We start from the raw sequence: 26,617 nt of genomic DNA on the forward strand, positions 1-26,617 counted from the left end.
TGTAATAAGATTTACCAATTTCATTTATGATAATGACTAGGGAGTTCGAACCTTATAGCTTCTGAATTATTTAAATGTTCTCAACTCCGAAAATCTTAAGAAAAGACGCTACCAATCATGTAATCGCAGTCCGACTAACAACTCAGCTGACAAACAGTTCACTAGCAGCGGCATCGACAAAGTCACGCTACTTTATGTTTGCTTTTGATCATTGCATTTCGTGTCATTATAAACCTTTGAGATCACCCTTCGCCCTTTTCTTTCTATCTTGTTGCTTTCGAATATGAAATAAAACAACAACTACAACGTAATAATGTTTAACCAATTTATTAAAATAAAACAATGAACTTGACTTTGTAAAGGTCTTGAGAGGAAATTCTTCATCTGCATCTTACACCTGTTTACCACCAGCCTATGAAAATAAATAAAATATCATAAAAAACAATGCACACGTAACTGAATTCAGCAAATATGTAAATTTGATTTTCAAAAATTTAGTTTCATTAATTTATGCCACAGTTAAAATTTTCATATAGTGTATCGTGGTGTTTTAGTCTTTAGCAATGTTTCACTGCAAATTTCGTCCCGCTTGAGCAAGAAAATTAAATCAACTGTCTGTAGAAAAGGTTTTGCCAATTTTCGTTCCCTTGGCATTTATAGGAGGGACAAATATGGTAAGAATAACGACTTGCATTTGTCATATTAGGAAAAATGCAATTTTAAGATAGGTTTTCTGTCGATGACTTCAAAATTTGCTCCATGCTGATATGCTTCAACTTAGTGCTATTTTAATACCCTCCCTGAGTTCCTTAACACGATAGGATTAGCATCATAAAATACTTACATGAGAATTTTGTCCACCATCAAGAACTGAAAAATAAATATATATACATGTAAATTATAGAACATTCTTTCGATGTATTTGTCATCATCCCGCCACTTTGCAGTTATGAGGTGTATTTTACTGTTGGCACTACATGGATTGTACATTTCAATAAAAACAACAATGATGTTAGAGTTAAGAGTAAAGACATGCCAATACGGTTTCAGATTCATTATTTTATGGCAAAACAAAATCAATGAAGATTTCGCTTCAGAATGGGACATGAAAAGTCATTTAGTCTACTTCACTTGGATTATTTTCAAAGGTTATTCATTTAAACATTTAATTTTACACCTATTGTCCACCTAGAAAAGCATGGAATAGCTGGCCATATTTAACATGTATTAATTAGGATAAAAAACATTACGTACGGACATACAACACTGCAATGCACATACCATTAATGAACATGTATATGCTTTTATCTTATCCAAATTATTGCTTGCGAATTAGTTCTTTTTTAGTTATTAATTTTATAGACATATACCAAAAAAATAAATGGTTCAGCACTGCTTATTTAAAACTATTACATATTAATTTAAGAAATTGTAGTACTCTCTTGTTGTGAGTTAATATTGATGTTTTTATTTAACATTCAAAGATACTTGATATTATACTTTCATCTTGAAATTTATTGTTGGGAATTAACTTTCGTCCTTCTACTACTTGCCAAGAGTATATTTTTGTAGTATTAATCGACAAAAGATCAGTAATAAGAAGTTGTTCTGGTTTTATTTTCAAACCGAAGGAGATACATATATCAAAGTATAAAATATATTATAATTGCTTTTGTTTTATCAATTTAAAGCTTTATATTTATTCGTCACTAATCTTTCATTTACCATACTGCTGTTCTTATTCCACCCTTTTGAAATATTGTTATTCCAAATTTCGTAGTTACTATTGTAATCTTATTTTCTTTGAATGTTTGATATAACTGTTAATCTGAATTTTGATAACAGAATGTGGCATCTAATGATATCTTAATGTTCTCCTACCAACATAATTTACCGTAATAATTTAAGAAAATATCTATGAGCATTCACAACGGTTATAATTTCTGAAAATGTAATACTCCATTTTAATTCGTATATTAGTATACGAAGATTTCACAGAACATTCTTGTTTCATATTTATTTACCTGGGTTAAGTCCCCATAAATCTTGGTTAATTGTTCCACCAACTAAAATGAATAAAGGCGGAATTAAGTGGTTAGTTGTTAAGTTACTTAAAAGCAACGTTGTTAGTTGTTAGTTATAAAAAGCATAAGCAATAGAATGGATGGAGAAGTAAGGTAGGGATATTTTTCATTCCCTACTCCTATCATCACTTAAAATGTTGATTTTTTGTTTACCTTAAAAAAACACTTTTGGGCGCAATTGGGATAGATAAAGGCAAAAGTAGCATACCGCTGCTCGAAAGTCATAAATCGGTGAGAGAAAACAAATCCGAGTTACAAAATAAAACTGAGGTAAATATATCAACTATAAACGTAATGTCAGAAGAACGTCAAGAATATTGAATAGTTACAGATTGTAATTAAAAAACCATGGAACAATACGAAAACTAGTACACACATAGTTTTAACAAAGAATTATTGCAAAACGTTTAATTTTAGATTCAGGATATCTAGATCAAATTTTATTGTGATTGACAATAACTGAATCATAGCATTATTCTTTCGCACGCATGGACTGATTTTAAATCTAAAATTACAATTAAATATGCAACTTTTTGAATATTTACCGAAGGCTTGTCGCGATAAGAAAATTTGATATTTGACAGCTTTAAGTGCAAATGTTTGAAACAACATTAATACCGATGCTCAAATCCCCCAAATTCATTTTAAATGAACAAGGCAAATGAAAACAAATCGCATGATCTCCAACAGAAGCCAGCTATCATAAGTTCCAACCTTTCGAATCCTGACTCACTCAAAATGTCGTTAGGAAAAGGAAATAGCCCCTAAATTTTCAGACCAGAAAACAGTCATTAAATTGGCCTAAATACATATCAAATTCATAGTATATACACTTCACGTAAATTAAAATAGGTGGCCTGAATAAACAGTTAGGAAACAAATATTTTTGATCACCACCCCGAAAATTATAATTTAGATAATTTCTATTCATTTCTTCAATGAATATGCTGGCCTCCTTGATATATTACCTCCTGCTCAAACTCCCCATTGTGGAACTATTCCACCAGCTAAAATAAATAAATAACTCAAACTTACTTATTTGTTATTTTGTTTTTTCATTTTGTTAATTTTTCAACAGTTTGTTTTTAAAAATCAATTTGTTAATTTTTTTTTAATTTGTTAAAAAAAAAACCGATTTGTTATTATTGTTTTTCAAGTTGATAATTTTTTTTCAATTTGTTAAAAAGATCAATATGCTAATTTCATTTCATACTTTGGTAAACGGTTACTGCCTAGAGCTTTTGAATATTACGTTTGATTTTGTTTATTTCATTTTCAGACGATATAATGAAATTCAATATATTTTATCTAATTCTAGAATATATTGTAAGAACTAATCAACATTCTACATGGGCTTTAAATTCAAAAAACATTATCAACATTTTAGTTAATATATACTTCTATTGTTTTAAAGACATTGGTCTTATTGTTATCCGACATAGAAAATATCATTCAATTTTAAGTCAGTGTACTTTTATTTCTTCTAATCTTATAAAAAAAAACCATGAAAACTTAAATTGACTCATTTTTAAATCTTTCAACTTATCATTGGATATGAAAATCAATATCAACAAAATAGGAATCTAAATATACGTTAATTTAGGTAAATTATCCTTTTCAGATATGACTGTTTAGCATGTTTGATGAACCAACGTTTAAAATCGCAATTAATTGAAATATATTTAGATTTGACAGAAACATTACAAATACAATTTCTGAACCCCAGGGACTAGACGATATCAGTCTTAGATTTAAAAAAAAAACATACAAATATGCAAGGATTTGAATGTTTACTTTTTTCTTTAATGTCATACCTCTTCCTTCAAACATGCAACTGGTAAATAATTCTAATACCGAAAAAGGTCATTTTATTCTTCTGAACCTAAACATATACTTTTGTTAAGAGATAAGGTTATGTTTCAATTTTTTTGGTAAATCAACAGGCTTCTTGTTTGTAGCTAATCTAATAATGTTCAGAAACTTTTGGGACTATTCAGCATTTTTTTGATATGTATAGTTAAATAAACAATTGAACAATATAAAAATAGATTGAACAGATGTAAATTGTGTCTAAATCTACCGCAGTGAAAATTAACTGAAAGCTTGACAATCACTTTTTAATTTATTGTTCAGTCTTGTAAGATATGTTTAAATCAAAATGACCGTTTCAGTTCGAAATTATTTTACTAGCATGCGAGTGAAAAAAATAAGCAGGTGAAAAAAAGCTCATAAATGAATAAGCTCGTGAAAAAATAAGCTCGTGAAAAAATGAGTTCGTGTTAATACCATCGCACTCAATCAATTTGCAAATTTTCTTGTTTCTATAATACATTTTTCGTCGTTTTTATATTCATTTAGTTACAAACTGCTATTTCATGTATAAGTCGATGAAAGCCGTGGTAAATAAATACATGAACATTAAATTCAGTTTATAGAAACAAGAAATTTGCAATGGTAGAAATGGATAATTGATAGATTATATGATACATGTGACGCAAAGGTAGAATGTGATAATTGATAGATTATATGATACATGTGACGCAAAGGTAGAATGTGATAATTGATAGATTATATGATACATGTGACATCGTCACGTGACCTACCTCCTCCTCCTCCTCCTCCCAAAAAGTCAGCACCTTAAAAATAAAAAGTTTAATAAATAAAAATAAATAAAAAAGATGTAGGGTGCATGTCAATCGATCCCCGTCAAAGATGATATCAAATAGATCTGGTTATTATTTAATGTCCCTTATGGTCATAAAGCCACTTATGTTGCGACGTACTAATAAATCATTGTCTGTCAAATTTTATGTTTGAGAGTTCTCGATGAAGATAACTACAGATGAGCATTTTGGACGCACGAAATGAAAGTTTAATTTTCATGTTTTCATTGAGATTACATAAAATAGGTTATTGAAGTCGACATAAATACGATGTTTAAAAGTGCTTTATAATTTGCCAATTGCTAAACTGGCTTGATGAATAATAAAATAAATTGATAAATATATACTAGTAAACTGTTATTCTTTTTAAAATTATCGGCGCCCAATGTTAACTTCTAGTTAATTCCTTGACTAAAATGTTGATTGTAAATGCTTCACTGAATATCGACCATCGAACGTGTTCAATGTGATATTGATTTTAAAATATACAAACCAATATATTTGCAATAACTTTATGAATTATAAATGCCATGTTCATCACCTCAATATAACATTTTATAGAGTATATAATATGTCTCTCAAGAAAGAGAACAAAATCAAACATATCAAGATTTCGACTTACCTCCTTGTGCAAATGGATCAGGTCCGACTGAAATAAAGTAATTTATATTATTTGAGGATTTCCGATACTTTTTTTTCTAAATAACAATGCTAAAAAAGTAACAAATTTTATATAAATTGATAGCATATAGTTGGTGGAACTAATGAAGCAGAAAAAATCAAGATCTATGTCCTATTTTTTTTAAAGATGTATGCAGCAGAAAATTTGACGGGAAATTGTTCTCTCTAGATTTGTCATACATTTAACATCGGTACCATTTTCTTTTAAACACTATGAAAAAATAGCAAGAAATTTATAAGATTTCCATAAATGACTACCAAGCAAGATACTTTATTAACAAATAGCGTATACAAAAGGCAGGGAAAACAAAATATCTAAACTGATTTAAACAAAATATCGTTAAAACTTAATTTACACAATTATAAATAGTACTTGAAAATTATTTGGTAGAGGAAACAAATTGAGACATTTTTATGGGTGTATAATTACATGCTAGAAAATAATCAGTGCAATAGGTTTAAAATGTTTCACATGGGAATTCATACATGTCTATCAGTGTGACGTACATGCTAGCTACCCTGTGATGCTCTAAATATTGGTTTTAATTTGCATGCATGAATACTTTTGATGTATCTTTACTCACAATTAACTGACATATCACCCCTAGTTGCTGTTATTAAAATAAAACCAATATGAATTTACTTTATTCATTCATTGATGATTTGCTATCGAATGTGATAGGGGAGAGACGTTTATTGCTGACTCTAGTACATTAGCATTTAATTGTTATAATGATACGAACGTTCGTTTGTATTGTGGACAAATATGTCTATTTTCTTTTCAATTTATTTTCAAAGTGTGAACTTTTATAAGATTTGTATCACGTTAACATGTTTAAATAAAAAAAGATATTTCAAATTTTATTTTTATTTTTCTCTTCAGAAAATGTTCAGTTACTTCATAAATTACCAAGACAAAGTGAGTTTTTTTACTTCATAAACGTGATTGCCCATGCTTGTGTTCATAGAACATTTTTAGCTCACCTGGCCTAAAAGGCCAAGTGAGCTTTTCTCATCACTTGGCGTCCGGCGTCCGTCGTCGTCCGTCGTCGTCCGTCGTCCGTCGTCGTCGTTAACTTTTACAAAAATCTTCTCCTCTGAAACTACTGGGCCAAATTAAACCAAACTTGGCCACAATCATCATTGGGGTATCTAGTTCAAAAAATGTGTCCGGTGACACGGCCAACCATCCAAGATGGCCGCCATGGCTAAAAATAGAACATAGGGGTAAAATGCAGTTTTTGGCTTATAACTCAAAAACCAAAGCATTTAGAGCAAATCTGACATGGGGTAGAATTGTTAAACAGGTGAAGATCTATCTGCCCTGAAATTTTCAGATGAATTGGATAACCCGTTGTTGGGTTGCTGCCCCTGAATTAGTAATTTTAAGGAAATTTTGCTGTTTTTGGTTATTATCTTGAATATTATTATAGATAGAGATAAACAGTAAACAGCAATAATGTTCAGCAAAGTAAGATTTACAAATAAGTCAACATGACTGAAATGGTCAGTTGACCCCTTTAGGAGTTATTGCCCTTTATAGTCAATTTTTAACCATTTTTCGTAAATCTTAGTAATCTTTTACAAAAATCTTCTCCTCTGAAACTACTGGGCCAAATTTATCCAAACTTGGCCACAATCATCTTTTGGGTTAGTAGTTTGAAAAATGTGTCCGGTGACCCGGCCATCAAACCAAGATGGCCGCCATGGCTAAAAATAGAACATGGGGTAAAATGCAGTTTTTGGCTTATAACTCAAAACCCAAAGCATTTAGAGCAAATCTGACAGGGGTAAAATTGTTTATCAGTTCAAGATCTATCTGCCCTGAAATTTTCAGATGAATCGGATAACCCGTTGTTGGGTTGCTGGCTCTGAATTAGTAATTTTAAGGAAATTTTGCTCTTTTTGGTTATTATCTTGAATATTATTATAGATAGAGATAAACAGTAAACAGCAATAATGTTCAGCAAAGTAAGATTTACAAATAAGTCAACATGACTGAAATGGTCAGTTGACCCCTTTAGGAGTTATTGCCCTTTATAGTCAATTTTTAACCATTTTTCGTAAATCTTAGTTATCTTTTACAAAAATCTTCTCCTCTGAAACTACTTGGCCAAATTAATCCAAACTTGGCCACAATCATCTTTTGGGTTAGTAGTTTGAAAAATGTGTCCGGTGACCCGGCCATCAAACCAAGATGGCCGTCATGGCTAAAAATAGAACATGGGGTAAAATGCAGTTTTTGGCTTATAACTCAAAACCCAAAGCATTTAGAGCAAATCTGACATGGGGTAAAATTGTTTATCAGGTCAACATTTATCTGCTCTGAAATTTTTAGATGAATCGGATAACCCGTTGTTGGGTTGCTGACCCTGAATTGTTAGTTTTAAGGAAATTTTGCTGTTTTTGGTCATTATCTTGAATATTATTATTGATAGAGATAAACTGTAAACAACAATAATGTTCAGCAAAGTAAGATTTACAAATAAGTCAACATGACGGAAATGGTCAATTGACCCCCTTAGGAGTTATTGTTCTTTATAGTCAATTTTTAACAATTTTCATAAAATTTATAAATTTTTACTAACATTTTCCACTGAAACTAATGGGCCAAGTTCATTATAGATAGAGATAATTTTAAGCAGCAAGAATGTTCAGTAAAGTAAGATGTAAAAACACATCACCATCACCAAAACACAATTTTGTCATGAATCCATCTGCTTCCTTTAATATTCACATAGACCAAGGTGAGCGACACAGGCTCTTTAGAGCCTCTAGTTTTTTATAGTTCTAGATTTTTTGATAAACTTGAAAATATCTTTCAAACTTTTTTTTTTCTGTTCCAACTTCATTTAGGCAATTGAAAATAGAAATTAAATGGAAAGAATTATTATTGTATTAGATTTCGCCTTAGTGTATATAAAACTAATAATTGTAAGATTACAAAACAAATAAAATTATCATCTATGAAAAGGGGTAAAGTCCTTAAAACTTATTTCAAAATAAGGCGATTTTCGTCTTGACTTAATTAAAAGATATTAGTGTTTCACGTGTTTTCTTCGAGGTTCTGAGAATAATTCAGATCTTTGAGTACTCAAAAAAGATTCGCGCAATTCAGTTTTTGAATACAATATTTTTGACTTACGTCCAAAATTCTGACCACCTCCTAATCCTTGGTCCCATTGTCCTCCTTGTCCTCCAGCTCCGCCTCCTAATCCTTGGTCCCATTGTCCTCCAGCTCCGCCTCCTAATCCTTGGTCCCATTGTCCTCCAGCTCCGCCTCCGAATCCTTGATCCCATGCTCCACCGGCTCCACCTCCTGCTCCTTGGTCCCATTGTCCACCGCCACCGCCGTTTAATGGGACTGGGAGTATATTACCTCCATGACCGCCGCCGTTTCCACCACCACCTCCGCCTTGGTGACCACCAAATCCATTATCTGCGATTTTTAAGTGAACAGAAGATTAACAGAGTTATTTAACTGAAAAGTTATTTCAAAATCATATTTCATTTTAATACTGATAGTTTAAAACCATATTTTAAGTGTATGACAGTCAAAAACATTGTAGCTTAAAAACGAACGTTAAGACCATACGGACGGACTTTAAAGATCGTCAAGCGAATATCAACAATTTTTTTTATTTAATTTTTTTGGTTACTTGGATATCAAAAATAAAGAAGAACAACATCTTAATCCTTTTACATGGCATGTACAAAATGAATTCTCCAGAAACTATTGCTCCAAACTGACAGATGAGTAAGCTGAATTCACTATCTACTCATATCGTTAAGAAAATAAAAGACTAACAGATAAATAACAGTACACAAGAGACAACAAAGAAAACTCAACCCCAAGCAACACGAACTTCACCAAAAACATTGGGTGATCTCAGGTGCTCTGGAAAGGTAAAGTTTGCTCCACATCTGGCACCCGTCGTGTTGATCATGTTTTTATAAACTATTGTAAATAGTCTAATTCAGTGGGTCATATTCGTGAATAGGAAATGGGATTGTAGTTACGACATAGGGAACGTATCCGATATTTGGGATCCGATTATTTCGTAACGGTCAACCAACTCGTGATGGCGTCCATAAAATTATGAATAAGTAATAGCGAAAATCTTACCAATAACTTGTGTTCCCAAATCGACTGGAGCAGTGTTTACTTGCTTGGGAAAGACTGGTACTGAAATTAAATAATCACAAAGGTAGTGTATGGTTTTAAATATTTGTTTAAAGTATTTTGTTCTTGTCTTTCTGGTTTTTGTGAGTGTGATTCGCATAACAAAATTTATTGACAGGATCCGGCAAGTGGCATTGATGGACTCCTGTCCAAAACAATAAGGTAATATGTTAAAGACCTACAAGCAAGTGTTATGATTTAAAGAGATACACGGTTTTATCATCAATTTCCGATCAAACTTTGGCTAAATGATATATAGTTATAATATATATTTGTATGCAGTAAAACCTGTTTTAAGAGAAAACAGCTAGCATAAAAAAGAAATCATTTTGTGTTGTTAAAGGTACGATAATTATATTATTGTGATGTTTTGGTACGATCCTACACGATTCGTATTTTCTCATAGCTTACATTAGTCCTACAGTAGAATATGAAAAAAGATCGGGATGGAATTTGCATATCTTATAGATAATGGAAATAAAAAATAAAAATTGAGAAAAAATGGACAAAATAAAAATAATGATGTCTTTAGATAGAAGATTCTCACCTGGGTCTGGAACAGGAACTGAAACGATAACAATCAAACATTATATTTCTCATTTGAAACGTTTTCATACTAAGAGAAATAAATTATGCATTTAATGAGTAAAAAGTAAAATGTGTTGTCGAATAAAGTTATCGTAAAACAGTGATATTTCAATATTATTTTCATTCCATCTTAAATTCCATATTTTTTCTGACTTTATAATTATAGCACAAATGTAATGGCATATCAATTAACTTGTATTTCTGGTTTGGTAAGATTTGTTCTAAATTAATAATATAAAATTCGTTGAAAATGTCAATATATTTGTTAGACTCGGATCTACGTCCGGCCTCTAATCGACGTCCGTTCCTCAAATCGACGTCCGTTTCACAAATCGACGTCCAAATCTGACGTCACATTCTCAAATCGACGTCCAATATTTTGATTATCTAATCTACGTCCAATGTGACGGCACTACTTGCCAAAACTACACCCGATTGATTGTTGTCGTCTTAAATCAATGTCCAATATCAATAAATAATAAATTATTGGTCACAGATAAGGCTTTTAGTTTATTCGTTTGAATTGTTTTACACTGTCATTTCGGGGCCTTTTATAGCTGACTATGCGGTATGGGCTTTGCGCATTGTTGAAGGCCGTATGGTGACCTATAGTTGTAGAGAGTTGTCTCATTGGCAGTCATACCACATCTTCTTTTTTATATCAATTGTTTACACTTATACATGTACATAATTTATTTTTCAATCCGAAATAGGTATCATGCATATTAAAGTTTTTCTTGATATAAAGTTAATCCAATTGATCCACATCAAGGAGCGTGTGTCATTCCTATTCATAGTAATTAGGCAATTAGTAATGCAACCCAACGACTAATAAAACCAAACGACATGTAGGAGCTTTATTCAGTCTTCATCAATAGACAAAATAAAGAAGCACAGCCAAGTGTTTTGAGAGTATTATAATTCGAGTTTTTATTTTAACAAATTTCTGAGTTTTACACCTGGAGTGAAACGTAAACACAAGATAATTGGCATTATGTTTTTATGTTATGCTTTTACATCACTGTTCTAGGTTAAGTGCTCACACACATGTGTAACCCCTGACAAATTCTGTACGGGCCTGCAGTACATTGGTTTCCCTGGTTTATGTCTGTCATATTTGTTTTTCGGAATTGTTTTTAATAAATAAGACCGTTAATTTTCTTATTTGAATTGTTTACATTATTTATGTCGTGGCCTTTTATAGCCTTTGCGGTATGGTATTTTATCATTTCGAAAGCCGTATGGTTTATAATTGCTCACATCCTTTTTTTTTAACTCTGGTGTATAGTTGTCCCTTTGAAAATCATACCAATCTTTGAAAAATTGAAATCACAACCTGTTTACATACTTAGTGTAGTATAATAATTAAAAAAAAACCCACACATTTCTTATTTATTCCGTATTTTACTTATAACTGGACTTAGTTTTTCTGCTAGATCTTATTTGTCTCACTCTCACATACTATGATATGTTTAAAGGTCTAAATGTTTCAGCTGCTTTCGGTTCAGTTTAGTTTTGTATTCTGTGTCCAAAACGGACGTTGATTATAGAAGCTCAAAATCGGACGTCGATTAGAAAATGCCAAAAAAATGGACGTCGATTAGACAGGCATAAAATTAGCCGTCGATTTGGAATTTTATTTTATTGTGACGTCACATTTGGACGTCGATTTGAGGAACGGACGTCGATTAGAGACCGGACGTCGATCTGAGTCTTACATATTTATCAAATTTTGAGATTTTATTAAATTGATAAAAGTAAGATAATTTTCCCAGAGAATAATATTTTGGCCACGAGCATCACTTAAGAGACATGTATTGTCGAAATGCGCATCTGGTGCAGGGAAATTGGTACCGTTAATGTTATACATACCTTGAACTGGTACTCCGAAAGGTACATTAACTTTCTTTGGTACAATTTTTTCTACAACTTTGGTTTGGACAACTGGGAAGGGTTGTGGTACTTTAACTGAAAGATTGGTGAATATTCCATTGTAATATGATAGACATATTTTACTAGGGATTATTAAATAGACAAATTATCACTAAATGGTCTATTATCTGTATGAATATGTATAAACATTTTATTAGGGACTATTAAATACAAAAATCATCACAAAATAGTCTATTATCTGTATGCGTATGTATATATATTTTACTAGGGACTATTAAATACACAAATGAACACAAAATGGTCTATTATCTGTATGAGTATGTATATACATTTTACTAGGGACTATTAAATACAAAAATCATCACAAAATAGTCTATTATCTGTATGCGTATGTATATATATTTTACTAGGGACTATTAAATACAAAAATCAACAAAAAATGGTCTATTATCTGTATGAGTATGTAAATACATTTTACTAGGAACTATTTTGAAAAAAAGAAAAGATTAACACTGACGAAATATTTGTCTTTTGTGAGATTTTGAATTTTCCTTGGAGTTCAGTATTTCTGTGATTTTACTTTTTGATTTTTCTGTTATCAGTACCGTTTCAGAAATATATAGAATTGTATTTTTCCTGCCAGTGAAGCATAGTCAATATGAAGTAAATGTTGTTTTTTTTTTTTCTTTTTCGCAAGGGATGAAATTTAGCCAACAATGTTAGATATGCAAAATTGCAAAAATGACGTGGATATTTATTTTATTTCTCTCAAAGTATCAAATACTGTTTTACTTATGAAGCTAAGATGCTAAATGATGTAGCAATTGCATAAATTATATTTCTTCACGTTATATGATATACTTGTCATAATTGATTTTTCATATTCATTAAAATAAATTAGTTTTATTAACTTACCGAAATGTGGTCTTGGTACTTCAACTGAAATAAAATGATACAAATAAAAATAAATGTCATGTATGTAGTTGGTACATGTTATTAACGATAAAATGCACCTTGCACATTCAGATTAATGATTAGTATCCACCTTATGGATAACTCATACAATTTCCATTTTATAAATTATGAATTCAGAATTCGGAATGATGCTTTTATATTCTTGTTTTATCCCTTGCTATTTCTCGGAATAAAGTATTTGCATAAACATACCCAAACATAGTTATTTCAGTAAATGAAAATAACTCAGGCTACCTTGAGCTATTTCTTTACTATTTTCAAACTCAATTTAGCTATCCTATCTGAAGCTGTTATAAAAACTCTTTACAAAACAAAATCTATACGTTATATTACTATTTTAGTTTACCTTCCTTTGTTACATATTTGATGACTTCTTTTGGTATATATACTGGGACTGAAAGAGAAAAATATCAGAATTAAAAAATATATCAAGGTCGTTTATCGATATCAAAGTAAAGAATATAAGATTGGTTAACTGATATCAAAGTGAAGAATATAAAGTTGGTTTACCGATATCACAGTTAAATATAAAGTTATGTTTGTAACCCGGATTTGGTTTTTTTTCTCAATCGATTCACGACTTTTAAACACCGGTATACTACTGTTGCCTTTATTCATCGATATCTAAGTGAAATGTAAATGTCGTTTAGCGATATGAAGGTTAACGGTATTATATTTAGGCTCTGGTATTGATTGTAAAATAACATGTCCAAATAATGTTTAGAAATAGTACACACCATTACAAAGCGATGGTATAGTTATTCGTGTTCTGCCTGATAACCTTACTTGTGTAGAGTATATTTGATATGCGACTTTACAATCGGTTTTAACCCGTTGTGAGCAGCTACATGGGTACCATTATTGATGTAACCCTGCTTATCATTCTGGAAACAAATTAGTTCAACCATATTTTGATTGAATTCGTGTCGATTTAACTTTTGTATTCTGTGTAGTATATTTGTGTACAAAACTAATGTATGTTTTTCCGGGGTGTTTTATGTCTGTCAAAGTAAAATCTATTCTTCTTCAACTTTTATTTTTTGTTGCTCCCATGATATCTTCATATTTTTTCAAATTCCATTGAACTGTAATCGGAAAGAAAGGGACTAAGAATACAATGAAATACATTTGAAAAGTTAGGAATATGGCAGTTGTTATCCATTCCTTTGATGTGTTTCAGCTTTTGATTTTGACATTTGATTAGGAACTTTCCCCTTTGAATTTTCCTCGGAGGTCAGTATTTTTATGATTTTACTTTTTACAATGAAAGTGTCTTACTTCATTTTCTGTACTTTTTCTATCTTGTGTAAATCATGAAATTAATAAAAGATTGTTTTCTTGCATCACACACTATTTTGAGAAAACTCTATTGTAAATAGACATTTCTTTTTTATGAAGGCTTAATACTTACATGGTTTTGGTACTGGCACTTTTTCTTTCACAATAATAGTTTTAAACATAGGAACCTTTTTTACAATTGGTACTGGCCCTGTAAAAAACATGAATATAATCATCGGTTGTAAGAATTTCAAGGAGATGAATTGAAAATGTTCAAAATACTTCATGATGGAAAAATAATGCAATTTAGGTATAACAATGAAAGTCGAGTCTAGAATGTTTTTCCTGGGTCCAAGGTTCATAATACTGCAAAGAGTCGGTCAAACGGACCGAAACGAGAACTCGATCTGTAATTACATTTAATCATGTTAAAGTTATAAATGATATCAAATTCCTAGATAGAAATATATTTCTAAATTTGACATTGGGAGTGGAATTGGTATTTTTTTATAGCCATTGACTTGTTATTTTTATATTTTTCTATGCAATCCGGAGTAGTAATAGATGGTTACGATAAAACACGATTTTCATCATATGGGAACATATCATTTAAACACAGCCCAAGGGATACGATATGTTAATTTCACAATAAATCTTGGTATATCCATTTAAAGTAGAAATAATTATGGATATTTTATTTTGTTTTTATTGGTAATAGCTCAGCAATTATACTGTAAACAGATTTGAATATGTCTAATTGGTATATGAAATAATGATATACACCGTTTCTCATGCCTTACTTGTCTAATAATTTGACACATTGTTCCTGCTTACGTATATATTATAAGATAATGATTTATTCAAAGGCCATGCCCTGTATTGTTTTTTAAATGGTATATTCCAATTTTGACTAATTTTTGTCGTAAATTTGAAACGTATTTATCTCAGGACATGGTTTGTGGAGTTGGTCGACAGCTTTATGAAATACGAACTGTTAATTAAGAGTCGTATATGAATATGCAAATTGTATTGAATATTGCTGAATAAATATTTTGAATATAAAAAATAAACGTGAAAACAGAAATTTCCGTGAATATTAAAACTAAAACTTGCTAAAATTGAGTCTTAGATCTGATGAAGTTTTCCTCAAGAAATTGTCATTGTTAAGATTGAGACTTAGATCAGATGAAGTTTTCCTCAAGAAATTGTCATTGTTAAGATTGAGCCTTAGATCTTATTGTTGTTTTTGCATGAAATTATCAATACAAGCGTTGCAATAAAAAAATATCTATGGTTATGTTATGTCGTAATATAATCGTCCTTAATATTTTGAAAGATTTGCGACTTACGTTAAGCGAACAACAATCAATCATTGATTGCGAATATTGTTTAGACGTTACGCGCGATGTTCGTACCTCATTGGAAAATCGGTGTAGTTGGCAAGATGCAAGTCCAAAATATTAAATTTTGTGATATGATATTCATTGCTATTGTACGCATTTGAAAAAAAAATGTTTTTTTTTAAATAAAAAATAAAAAAATAATTGTTGAAACAATGTTTTATGCTGCATGCGACAAGCTTCAGTTTTAAAAAAACGGCTATTTTTAGGCTGTCCCGCGTAACATATTTCATTTATTGTAACCACTAAACTGTGATTTTCGTCTAAAGTATTTAATATTTTTAAAAACGGTTTTTTCCATTATTTAACAAAAAGGTTCCTTCAGTTTTTTATGCATTTTTTATGACGTTATGATGACGTCATAGAAAAAATAAAGTGTTCCATACAACAAGGGCAAATCTGTCCCACGGGAAAAAAAATTGGTATTCCAGATTTGAGAATCAAAAACATTTATCTAATATGGAAAAAAGGTTAGTATTTGTATTTACTTCATCAATGTTAATTTGCTTAATTTTATGAATTTAAAGACAAATATCCTGAAAAATGATATATGGTTATTTATGAGCGATTTTTCAATGGCTTACAAGGTTGTCGCACCGCCATTTTTTGACGTAAAAACGAACTCAACTCAAATTTACGTCAATTGTTTGCTTATCAGAGCTCTTATAATGGTAGAATTTTATGATTTTTTAAAATGTTATTTTTCTTAATTTTTCAAAAATCTAAAGTACATCAATTTTCGATAAGTAGTTAGAACGCACCGTCGATTTTGCGGAGTCTTACAAGAATGTCGCACATGCTTAAAACCAACGTTTCAGTCGAAGTTTTGGTTTGAACGTTACGTAATATTCGCGACGTTGTGTTACGCTTACATGTACGAACATCGCGCGTAACGTCTTAACGTTTCCTACTGATTCTGATCAATGACATTCTTACAAACGTTCATAAAACACGAAAGTAAATTGTTCTAACTTGTAATATGGTTTACATATCTGTAATCCTTCATTGTGTATACCTGACAAAAATATGGAACGTAAGTTATTCTTATAATTTGATTGACCTTATTTCGGTAATCCTTCATTGTGTGAACCTGACAAAAATATAGAAAACGACTGCTTTGTCAGTATTCTACATCAATTTTTTTTTTAATCGAAAAGGTCCTGACATGTTTAAGAATTTATCATATTTTGGGGTTATAAAATTCCTAATGAAGGTAAAAATAGAAAATGCTTTAGACGAAAAAAATGCTTATCCAATTTAGACGAACAAAACCCAAACACGCTTTAGATGATCAAAATAAAAAAAAAACACGCTTTACATCTTCAGACAAACGTAAGAGAAATAAGCGTTTTCTTCGTATCGGTAAAGAACATGAAAAAAAAATCGTTTGTTTGAATACTTTTCTTTACACGTGTAGCTTAAGTTATATTAATCTAAAAGATACTTACATTTCTTGTAAACAGGGACTGAAAATAACAAAGATGAAAATTAAAATTAAAATGACAATGTTATTTTAAATGAAGCACTAGCTGAATTGTAACATCATTACAACTACTTAGTATCTAAACGACGTGGGTCAAAATCTTGTATGATAGTTGTGTTCGGAAATATTTTATTGGTTTTCTGATATTTGTGTTTTTGTAGCTTTTACGGCTTATTTGAGTTCGTATTACAAAATAAAATAGTTTTTAAATGTTTTTCTTTGCAGTCTTTTGTCGTCTACTGCCTCAAACCTGCCTTTGTGTCCCTGTGAGTGTGTGTGTCTGAATATATCATTTAACTCTTACGATATGTTTTAAGCAATTGGTTCTGTATCGTCTCTTGTTTGTTTATATATCTGTTTGTTTTATAATGATTAAGATAATAACACTATGTTGACTGCTGTACCCCTATTTTTTACATTTTTACCGATTATGTCTGGTATTTTGTTCACACATCGTTGCCAATATAATGGAATTTTAAACGATTGTCATACAAGTGAGAGGTTTAGCTAGCTATAAAACCAGGTTCAATCCACCATTTTCTAAATAAGAAACTGCCTGTACCAAGACAGTTGTTATCCATTCGTTTGATGTGCTTGAACTTTTGATGTTGCCATTTGATTGGGGACTTTCCTTTTTTGAATTTCCTCGGAGTTCAGTATTTTTGTGATTTTACTTTCTACCATTTTCTACTTCAGAAAATGACTGTACCATGTGCATTCGTTTGATGTGTTTGAGCTTTTGATTTTGCCATTTGATTTGGGACTTTCCGTTTTGAATTTTACTCTGAGTTCATTTTTTTTGTGATTTTACTTTTGACAAATAATTTAAAATTTGCTTGATTAACACTATAACGTTAAATTCATCAATTTTTGTAAATGAAAGTTAAAAGACTATTTTTTAAGGTTTGGTTAACGAGACACATAGTCACAATATAAAACATATACATAAAAAGTGTGTATCAAGACCCTTATATTATAACCATAACAATAACACTATACTTACAAGGTTTTGGGATAAATTTTGGAATGAAGTGTGCTGTAAAGAAAGATGAAGAAAATGATGAGAATAGAACCTTTTCCAGTGATACCTGCCACTTTGCACATTTCGAAGGTATGGAAAATCATCTGTTCTACTTAAAAAACTTTACATCAGAATTTGAAGTCAGTATTAGTTGAAAAAATCTAATTTGCAGAAAAAGGTGAAGAGGAAAATTGTCAGTAAAATAAAGAAATGAAAAACAATATTCACATATATCGTTAGTTATCCTTAATTTCAAATGTATAGAAACACATAATAAACGAAATACATGATCAAAAGCAGTTTTAAGCTTAATAATTACACACATTATGTTTTATATTCTCTTAGACAGTCAACAACATATCAAATTCAGGTTCATTGTTGAATGTTGAACTAAAAGTCATGCGCAGATTGAAAATAAAAATACTTACGAACTGGAACTACAATAGAAAAATAATTCATTAAATATAAATTCATAAATTCACTTTACTGATTTTATCTAAAGCCATACAAATTAATGATCGTCTTTTATACATCTTAAATTTTTCTCATAAATCTAACAGCTGATGGTAAATTACTGTGTTTGCACTTTTCTGAGCAACACGACAGATGTCACATGTGTAGCAGGATCTGCTTACCCTTACGGAGCACCTGGTATCATCCCCGGCTTTTGGCGAGGTTCGTGCTGTCCAATCGTTAGTTTTTTTCTGATATTTTTTTGTGTTCTATTGTTTATCTTTTGTGTGTTTTTTGCCATTGCATTGTCAGTTTGTTTCCGACTTATATGTTTGGATTTCCCTTCGGTATCTTCCGTTTCTCTTTCACACCTGAAGTATTTTATTATCTATTTCTAAATACAGAGTTAAATTTTTGTAAAGTAATTTATTCGTATAAACCCTTCTAGCCAGCCGTTCGTAAATGTTTTATGTAGTTCTCTCTTGCTAAACACAGATATTATTTTTTATTTTATTCATTTCTAATTTCTATTCGATTATCAAAGTAGACTATGCATACTTCTGTTTTGTCGTTACCTTTTTTATATTTGAGTGTAAATTGATACTACCACATATTTTTTGTTTAGTATTAATAAAATTTAAGTTTTTGTTAGAGCGACCCACATTCTTATTGTTGGTCATATATAATATAGTGAGTAAAAGATTGTTTTAACTGTGAGTATTCCTCATAATAGCAGAAATACAAGTACAGTGAAACATGTTTAAACCAAACCTCTTCGGGACTTAAGATTTTGTTCGGTTTTTGCCGATTTTCGGTTTTATCAGGTTCATAACTCATAGAATTTGATATGACGGTGATTTAGAAAATGTTTGGTTTATACAGGTTTTCGGTTTAAGCAGGATTCTGTTTAGCCAGATCTCACTGTACATCATTTATACTTTCTCACCTTTCTTAAAAAATGTTGTGTGTCCAAACTTTGGGCCATGATATCCACCATGACCAAACCATGGACCTCCTGAAAATAGAAATAAAGAAAAGGTAAAATCAGTCTTATATGTATATTACTTTATGATAACGATCGTATTTTATTGCCTAGCTGAGCAAAGGACTGTTAAAGCTGGGCAAAGTACATTGTTTGTCTTTCTGTGAACTTGAATAAGTAATGGAAAAATTATACAGAGATAAAACCGAAGAGGTCACTGATACTACATCAATGTCATCATAAACTCTGTCATTGTCCATCATCACATGATATGAATATAAAACCTTGCATATATTATGTTCAAACACTGACCACAACATCTACAATGCTTAATTATCTTAAGGTTCTTTCATCTAGTACACCTAAACGAGCTCAATTTTGCTGGACCATCTTATTTTTTTCCAGAAAAGAAATACTAAATAACCTAACTTCCTACGGAAAGAAGACAAGCAAACTAATAGATTTACGAGTCTTTAAAATATATGAATATTTGGAATTTGTAGTAAAAATACATATAACACAATCATTTATGAAAAAGAGTGTAAAATGTTTGATGGTTGATTCTCGTCTTCTCTATTTTTTTAATTTTCGATTCAGAGCGTACTTAATGAACATTATTATACAGGTGTTACCTGTGAAATGTGACGAAGTTCGTATTACTTTCAAGATTCTTTTGGTAATCAGATATGCAAATTACCAGTAGATCGTATACTTTTATATTTGACACATTTGATCCGTCAACAAGGTCATAATGTTCATGTAAAAAAAAACCAGAATCACTATTTGTTTAAAAAGAAAATGGATAAAAAAACCTGATACAAAGGACTTTTAAAAAGACTTATATTTGATATATACTCACTTGCTTCTGTAGCAACTGAAAAAGAAGAAAAGAAGACATTATAGTTAATTTTAAGATACAAACTACTGAATTAAGGCGAAAGTATAGTTTACCGACGAATAAGGCGAAAGTATAGTTTACCGATGAATAAGGCGAAAGTTTAGTTTACCGATGAATAAGGCGAAAGTATAGTTTACCGATGATTTAATGCGGTAGTATAGTTTACCGATGAATTAAGACGATCGTGGAGTTTACCGATAATTTAAGGCGATAGTACAGTTTACCGACGAATTTAAAAGGCGATAGAATAGTTTACCGATGAATTAAGGCGATAGTACAGTTTACCAATGATTTCAGGCGATAGTATAGTTTACCAATGAATTAAGGCGATAGTATAGTTTACCAATGAATTAAGGCGATAGTACAGTTTACCAATGATTTAAGGCGATAGTATAGTTTACCAATGATTTAAGGCGATACATGTAGTATAGTTTACCGATGAATTAAGACGATCGTGGAGTTTACCGACGAATTAAGGCGATAGTACAGTTTACCGACGAATTAAGGCGATAGTACAGTTTACCGATGTTCAGATCTCCTAAATCGATTAGAGGACACTTCAAGGTTACAGACAGAAACTGATGGAATTGCTTGAACTGTTAAAGCTTCAAGACGGGGTTCGTCGATAGGCTAAGCATGCATCATCCTCCATGCGACTTAAAACTCTGATACCTATGAATCCACACGCTATGTGTTCTATCTATCAAAATGAAACGAGGGAATTTTGAAATTTGATTGAAAAAGTATAAAAAAAAAATTTTTTAAATCACAATTATTTTCAAATCATTAAGAGTAAGATCATAAGCCTCGCATCGTTTCTTAGTATCTTTGTCATAATGGACGCGTTAAATTTGATTTTTTATTACTATGTTATCAATAGGGCAAATGAAACGTGTATGTGAAACTATTGCCTTGTATAGTTCCTGAAGTAATCAATAGACCCGTGAGCTTAGAACCTTCCAACTTTCATAACTAGTAAACGATATGTGCAAGAATGCTTGTGAGAAAAAATTGATTTTATTAATTGTTCCTATTTCAAGATTAGCTTAAATTTAAATTGTTATTTGTCTTTACCGTTGTTTGAGCTCTTATGTTAGTTTTTGCCGACGTCTAAAATAGTCTCCCTTATAACATCATGATAGTGAAATTATGAGTTGAAATATAAAGCTGGAACAAATTAAGTTAGTACTGTAGTAGCTATGTTACTGAGTACTTTCTTCAAAATTGCAAAAAAAAAACAACTTATTGCAGCTACGCAACAAATCTTGTAGTTAATTACATAGAAAATCTTCTATTTTATTCCATGGAATAATAGTAATTTGATAATAATTGTTAAATTAAAACAATCCATATCGTATGTCTCGTTGTAATTTGTTCAATTTCGAAGTAAAATAAACTTTCAAAATATACATAAGCATAGTATATTGTTTGCCGTTTCCTTCGAATATCGTAGTAATATAAAGGGTCCCCTTATTTTCTTCCTCAATATTGCAAAAACTAGACGTCAGCGAGTATAACTAAATGTAGTGTTCATTTATTAGCCCAATTATTAATTTAAATAAAAATATATTATAAATCTATTTGAAATCTTGAAGTTATCAATGCGGCGAGTATTTTGACGCATAAGGTAACACAAGCGTTAATGTAAGTAACAAAATCATTTCCCGAAACTTTTATCTCTGGCGCTGTTAAGAGATCGTATTTGGCGTGTTTAAATAAGATTACTAGTATGCGGGTTTGCATCTTTCTTCTCTCGAGAGAAAATTGTAATAGTATGATGCTAATGAGGTCAAAATAGAAAATAAGCATGATTTTTTTAAAAAATCTTATTCATAGAATATATAAATTGCGTATTGATGGCAGTAATTATTAAAAAAAATGTTAAAAGGAATTTATGTATTCCATGTTAAAATAGGTATAACAATAGAACATCATAATAAAATAAATTCGGAAAAAAACCACAACATAATGTTTTACATTATCACAATTAAAATTATTAAATATAATTCCATATTTTTTTTTAAATAAAAAAGTAAAAAAGAGCACTCACCAATGGCAAAAACTGCCAAAAGCAAAACTTTAGAAATCATGATTAGTCCCAGTCCAATGACGAAATGTACAATTATTGTAGACCCAAATTTACTTTATATGGGAACGGTCCATTAATTACAGTTATATTTTATGACTGGTCGTAGGAAAATCATAACCCTTGACAGCTTTCCTTTTATGTATTTATTATGAATGATCTGTCTTAAATCGTCATGTACTAAACCGAACAAAGTTATTAAATTATTTAGTTGTCATAAATCTGACAAAAAAGACAATACATGTATTTCTAATGTTGCGGGCACCTGATATCGTTAACCTGTTATGGTATTTGGTACCGGAAATGGCAACGGTTTAATTGTCGCGTGTCCAGATTCAAATTTCATTAATAACTATTGACACACATGTATATCTTGGAACAGTTTATTTTATACATATATATGTTCCTGTCTATATATAAGTATGTAAAGTATAAGGCTAACAATGTCTTCAACAATACCTGGGGCCTGGTTTTCGAAAGTATCATAAGATATGTCATAAGATATATCTTGGATTCGGTACATTGAGTACCCGCTTAACGGAATGCCCGTGCACATACGTTAATACAGTACTATTTTAAATATACTAGGAACGAAATAATATGTATATTTATTATACAAAACCATGAGTTAGAAAAAAATCCAAATTGTATGTCACAGGAGATTAAAATTTTAATTAAAGTAGTTGAGAAAAAACCTTTACTTTTTAGCTAACTGAGAAACACAACTAATATTTTTATTGCAATGAACATGAAATTATACATGAAAAGTAATTAAATTTTAGTTGACAATCATATGACCATCATAAGACATATCGCGAGGGGTCTTAAGTTTACGACAAAAGTTATGACAAATCGTTACTTGGGACACTTTCGAAAACATATCTTACGACTATGACATGTCCTAAGACCATCATAAGACATGTCTTAGTCATAAGATACTTTCGAAAACCAGGCCACTGAGGATAACTGATCTTGAGGTGTCAGTTTCAAACTTAATTTTAACATAATGTTATTCAATTGTTAAAATGTTATGAAGCCATGAACTTTTAATAATAATAATAATAATTGAGCTTTATTAATAGTCGGCAAAGTATGATAACAGAGACAACATAAGATCTAATGAGCTTTTAATCACCATACAAGACATTTGTGACAATACAACACAAATTACACATGCAATAAATTACACAGCACAAAAATAAAGCACTAAAAGCATTATGGTAATAATATAAGCCATGTGTTGCAATGTCGTTTGATTTTTTTGTTGCACTTCAGTGTTTCTGTTGTTTCGTTATTTTCCTCTTATTGTTGATGTGTTTCCCTCAGTTTAAGTTTGTTATCCGGAGTAGTTTCCCCTTATCGATTTATGACTTTCCTCCTTTCGAACAGCGATATACTACGATTGCCTTTATTTAAAGCTAAAGGTAGAACCGTTGTATTTTCATTTCAGAATTTATGTTGATCTTCTGAGTGTGATTGGACAAAAAAAAAATACAGTATCAACTGAACATACTTTCCCAAACTGAGGGATGAATCAGGTGTAGTAAAATATGAGATAATTTTACATACAGATGAAAATGAATTTTTGAGAATTTTTTTAAATGCACGAAAAAAGACCTAAACGCACTACTGGCCTTAGGTTTTTAAAAATAGCAAAAAAAGTAAACGGTCATGATACACATTAAAATTGATTTCTGAGTAGTGATCTGTTTATGTAAAATTTTTGGCAGTATCGGAAGTGATGAAAATTCTAAAAAGACTATCATTATCCCTAAGGCAGCAACCATTTGATTTTCTGGGGGGGGCTATGGTTTTTTTTTCTGTACAAACTTTTTTTTTCGCCTGCGGCGAAAAACAATCTATTTTTTTCGCGACAAGTCGAAACCAATTTTTTTCTTTCAATTTTAGCATTACATATAGTGGCAGCTGAGGGTGAAACAAACAATTTTTTTTTCTCAGAATCAAAAACAAATTATTTTTTTCTCCAAAAACTGGAAACAAACTTTTTTTTCCAAAAAAAACCATAGCCCCCCCCAGAAAATCAAATGGTTGCTGCCTAATGGGCCAGGAAATACTACCGTGCCACCTAAAAGCGCATAATCCTTCTCTGGCTTTCAATCAATAAGGTTTGAGTGTTCCGGGTGAAAGCGAAGTCCCAAAAAATGCTTTGATATTCCCTTTAATTACAACTGCTGATGATGATGGGAGCTCGGATTGGATTTTTTAAAACGATATTCACTGGCTATACAGCTCTCGCAAGATCGGTGCTTTACGGCTACCGTTATCTGAATTGGATTTTTACAATTTTAAGATATATGACCGATGGTTCATGGTCATCGAAAGAAGTCTTAGCTTGATGGCCGACATTGGCAGTTAAATCTATAACAACATGTTTTCTTTATGTAGAAGAATACTTTTACAGAATATCCCATTGATTTACTGTAAATACGTATAGTCTTTAAAAAAGGCTGATTTCAAATGAAAGGTTACTAAGAAAATAATAATTCTACTAGTATATTTGTTGCTGACGGAACGGACGAAAAGATACAAAAGAATGGATGCCAATAAATGACTTCTTTAGTCACTCTACCGGTTTGATTGAAATTTTGATTTACCAAATTAAGTTTTTAAAGTTTAATCAATAGTTATCAAAGATACCAGGCTTATAATATAATATGCCAAACGCGCGTTTCGTCTACATGAGACTCATTAGTGACGCTCAGATCAAAATAGACAGAAGGCTTGCAAACAAATACATTTTAGTTGAAAAGCATTGATGACCCAAATTTCCCAAAACTTGTGCCAAATACGGCTAGGTTTATCTATGCCTTAGATACGAAAATCCTTAGTTTTTCGATTAATTCATACATTTTCATATTTATACAGTTAATTTATAAAAATTAATCAAAAGTAACATGCTTATAATTCAATACACAAAAACGCGCGTTTCGTTTAGATAAGACGCACCAGTGACGCTCAGATCAAAATAGTTAGATAGCCAAGTTGAAAAGCATAATTGATGACCCAAATTTCCAAAAAGTTGTGCCAAATACGGCTAAGATAATCTATACCTGGGATAAGAAAATCCTTAGTATTTCGAATAATTCATACATTTCCATACAGTAAATTTATAAAAACGATAAGATTTTTTTGGTAAATTGTAAAATGAAGACAACATCTCTGCAAAGACATATAACAGTTGTTTCGGTACTTGAAGAAAAAAAAAATACATATATATATTAACGTTCCAATACTTTATTTGAACTAAGTTGTGAGTTCTGGTACAAATACGTATTACATATAGATCGGATAATAAAACGATTTTTTGTTTAATGCTGTTTCAATTAAAATTCAGCAACATACGGTGACTTATAGTTGTTAATGTCTGTGTCATTTTGGTCTTTTGTGGATAGTTGTCTCATTGGCAATAATATCACATCTTCTTTTTTATATGGAATTAAATATTTAAAAAATAAACATAACCAAGAAAACTGGGCCAGACATGGGCCTCATATTGAATTTCCACGGGCAATATGCAATCAGTTCTGAAATGGTATATACAGCGCTATAAAGCATAAAAAGTGCATGTTTATGATTGTCAGTGAAACAACTGTCCGCCAGAAAGCAAAAACATATAGATGATATATAAGAGCTCTGTATACGGCCTTTACTGGCAAAGATCCATACCGTGTATCGTACGTACAGTAAGCTATAAAATGCCCCTAGCAAAGAAAACAAAATAAAAGGGAGAAAACCAATATCATGATTCATACAAAGAACAACAAACGAAAAGCAAAAAAGGCTGACAGAAAAAAACGAAAATATCTGAATAACAGGTTCCTGGCTAGGGAAGGCACATTCAAATCATCGGATTTAAACATTTTTTCTGAGCGCTAAACCCTACTCTTAAATGGGACAGTGGTGGGACAGTGATGTAACAGTACATCAT

At 30.9% G+C, this 26,617-nt stretch overlaps 1 protein-coding gene and 1 long non-coding RNA gene across 2 annotated transcripts; both read right to left on the bottom strand.

Moving 5' to 3' along the window:
- Positions 1 to 311: 311 nt before the first annotated feature.
- On the bottom strand, positions 312 to 18,683 carry LOC143078695 (uncharacterized). The gene is made up of 16 exons (XM_076253607.1): positions 18,678 to 18,683; positions 18,232 to 18,264; positions 17,194 to 17,211; positions 14,479 to 14,556; positions 13,414 to 13,461; positions 13,008 to 13,031; positions 12,072 to 12,167; positions 10,159 to 10,176; positions 9,555 to 9,614; positions 8,574 to 8,867; positions 6,013 to 6,039; positions 5,370 to 5,396; positions 4,691 to 4,720; positions 2,025 to 2,066; positions 845 to 870; positions 312 to 412 (listed from the first exon to the last, which is right to left on the bottom strand). The coding sequence occupies exons 4-16, from the start codon at positions 14,525 to 14,527 to the stop codon at positions 392 to 394; spliced, it is 762 nt and encodes a 253-aa protein (XP_076109722.1). The 5' UTR covers positions 14,528 to 14,556; positions 17,194 to 17,211; positions 18,232 to 18,264; positions 18,678 to 18,683; the 3' UTR covers positions 312 to 391.
- A 975-nt stretch (positions 18,684 to 19,658) lies between these two features.
- Positions 19,659 to 22,836, bottom strand: LOC143078697 (uncharacterized). Its single transcript, XR_012979246.1, has 3 exons — positions 22,633 to 22,836; positions 20,544 to 20,558; positions 19,659 to 19,717 (listed from the first exon to the last, which is right to left on the bottom strand). It is a non-coding gene; the product is annotated as an uncharacterized LOC143078697 (long non-coding RNA).
- Between the last annotated feature and the right edge of the window lie 3,781 nt (positions 22,837 to 26,617).

Source organism: Mytilus galloprovincialis, chromosome 6, assembly GCF_965363235.1.
Source record: "Mytilus galloprovincialis chromosome 6, xbMytGall1.hap1.1, whole genome shotgun sequence".
Lineage (NCBI taxonomy): Eukaryota > Metazoa > Mollusca > Bivalvia > Mytilida > Mytilidae > Mytilus > Mytilus galloprovincialis.

Bases quoted from the DNA above. Each gene is read 5' to 3' on its own strand.
- LOC143078695 (XM_076253607.1), bottom strand. From the start codon at position 14,527: ATGTTTAAAACTATTATTGTGAAAGAAAAAGTGCCAGTACCAAAACCA. The intron at 8,868-9,554 runs GTAAGATTTTCG...TAAAAATCGCAG, and splicing joins TTTGGGAACACAAGTTATTG to ATAATGGATTTGGTGGTCAC. The intron at 4,721-5,369 runs GTAAGTCGAAAT...TTTATTTTTAAG, and splicing joins TGATCCATTTGCACAAGGAG to GTGCTGACTTTTTGGGAGGA.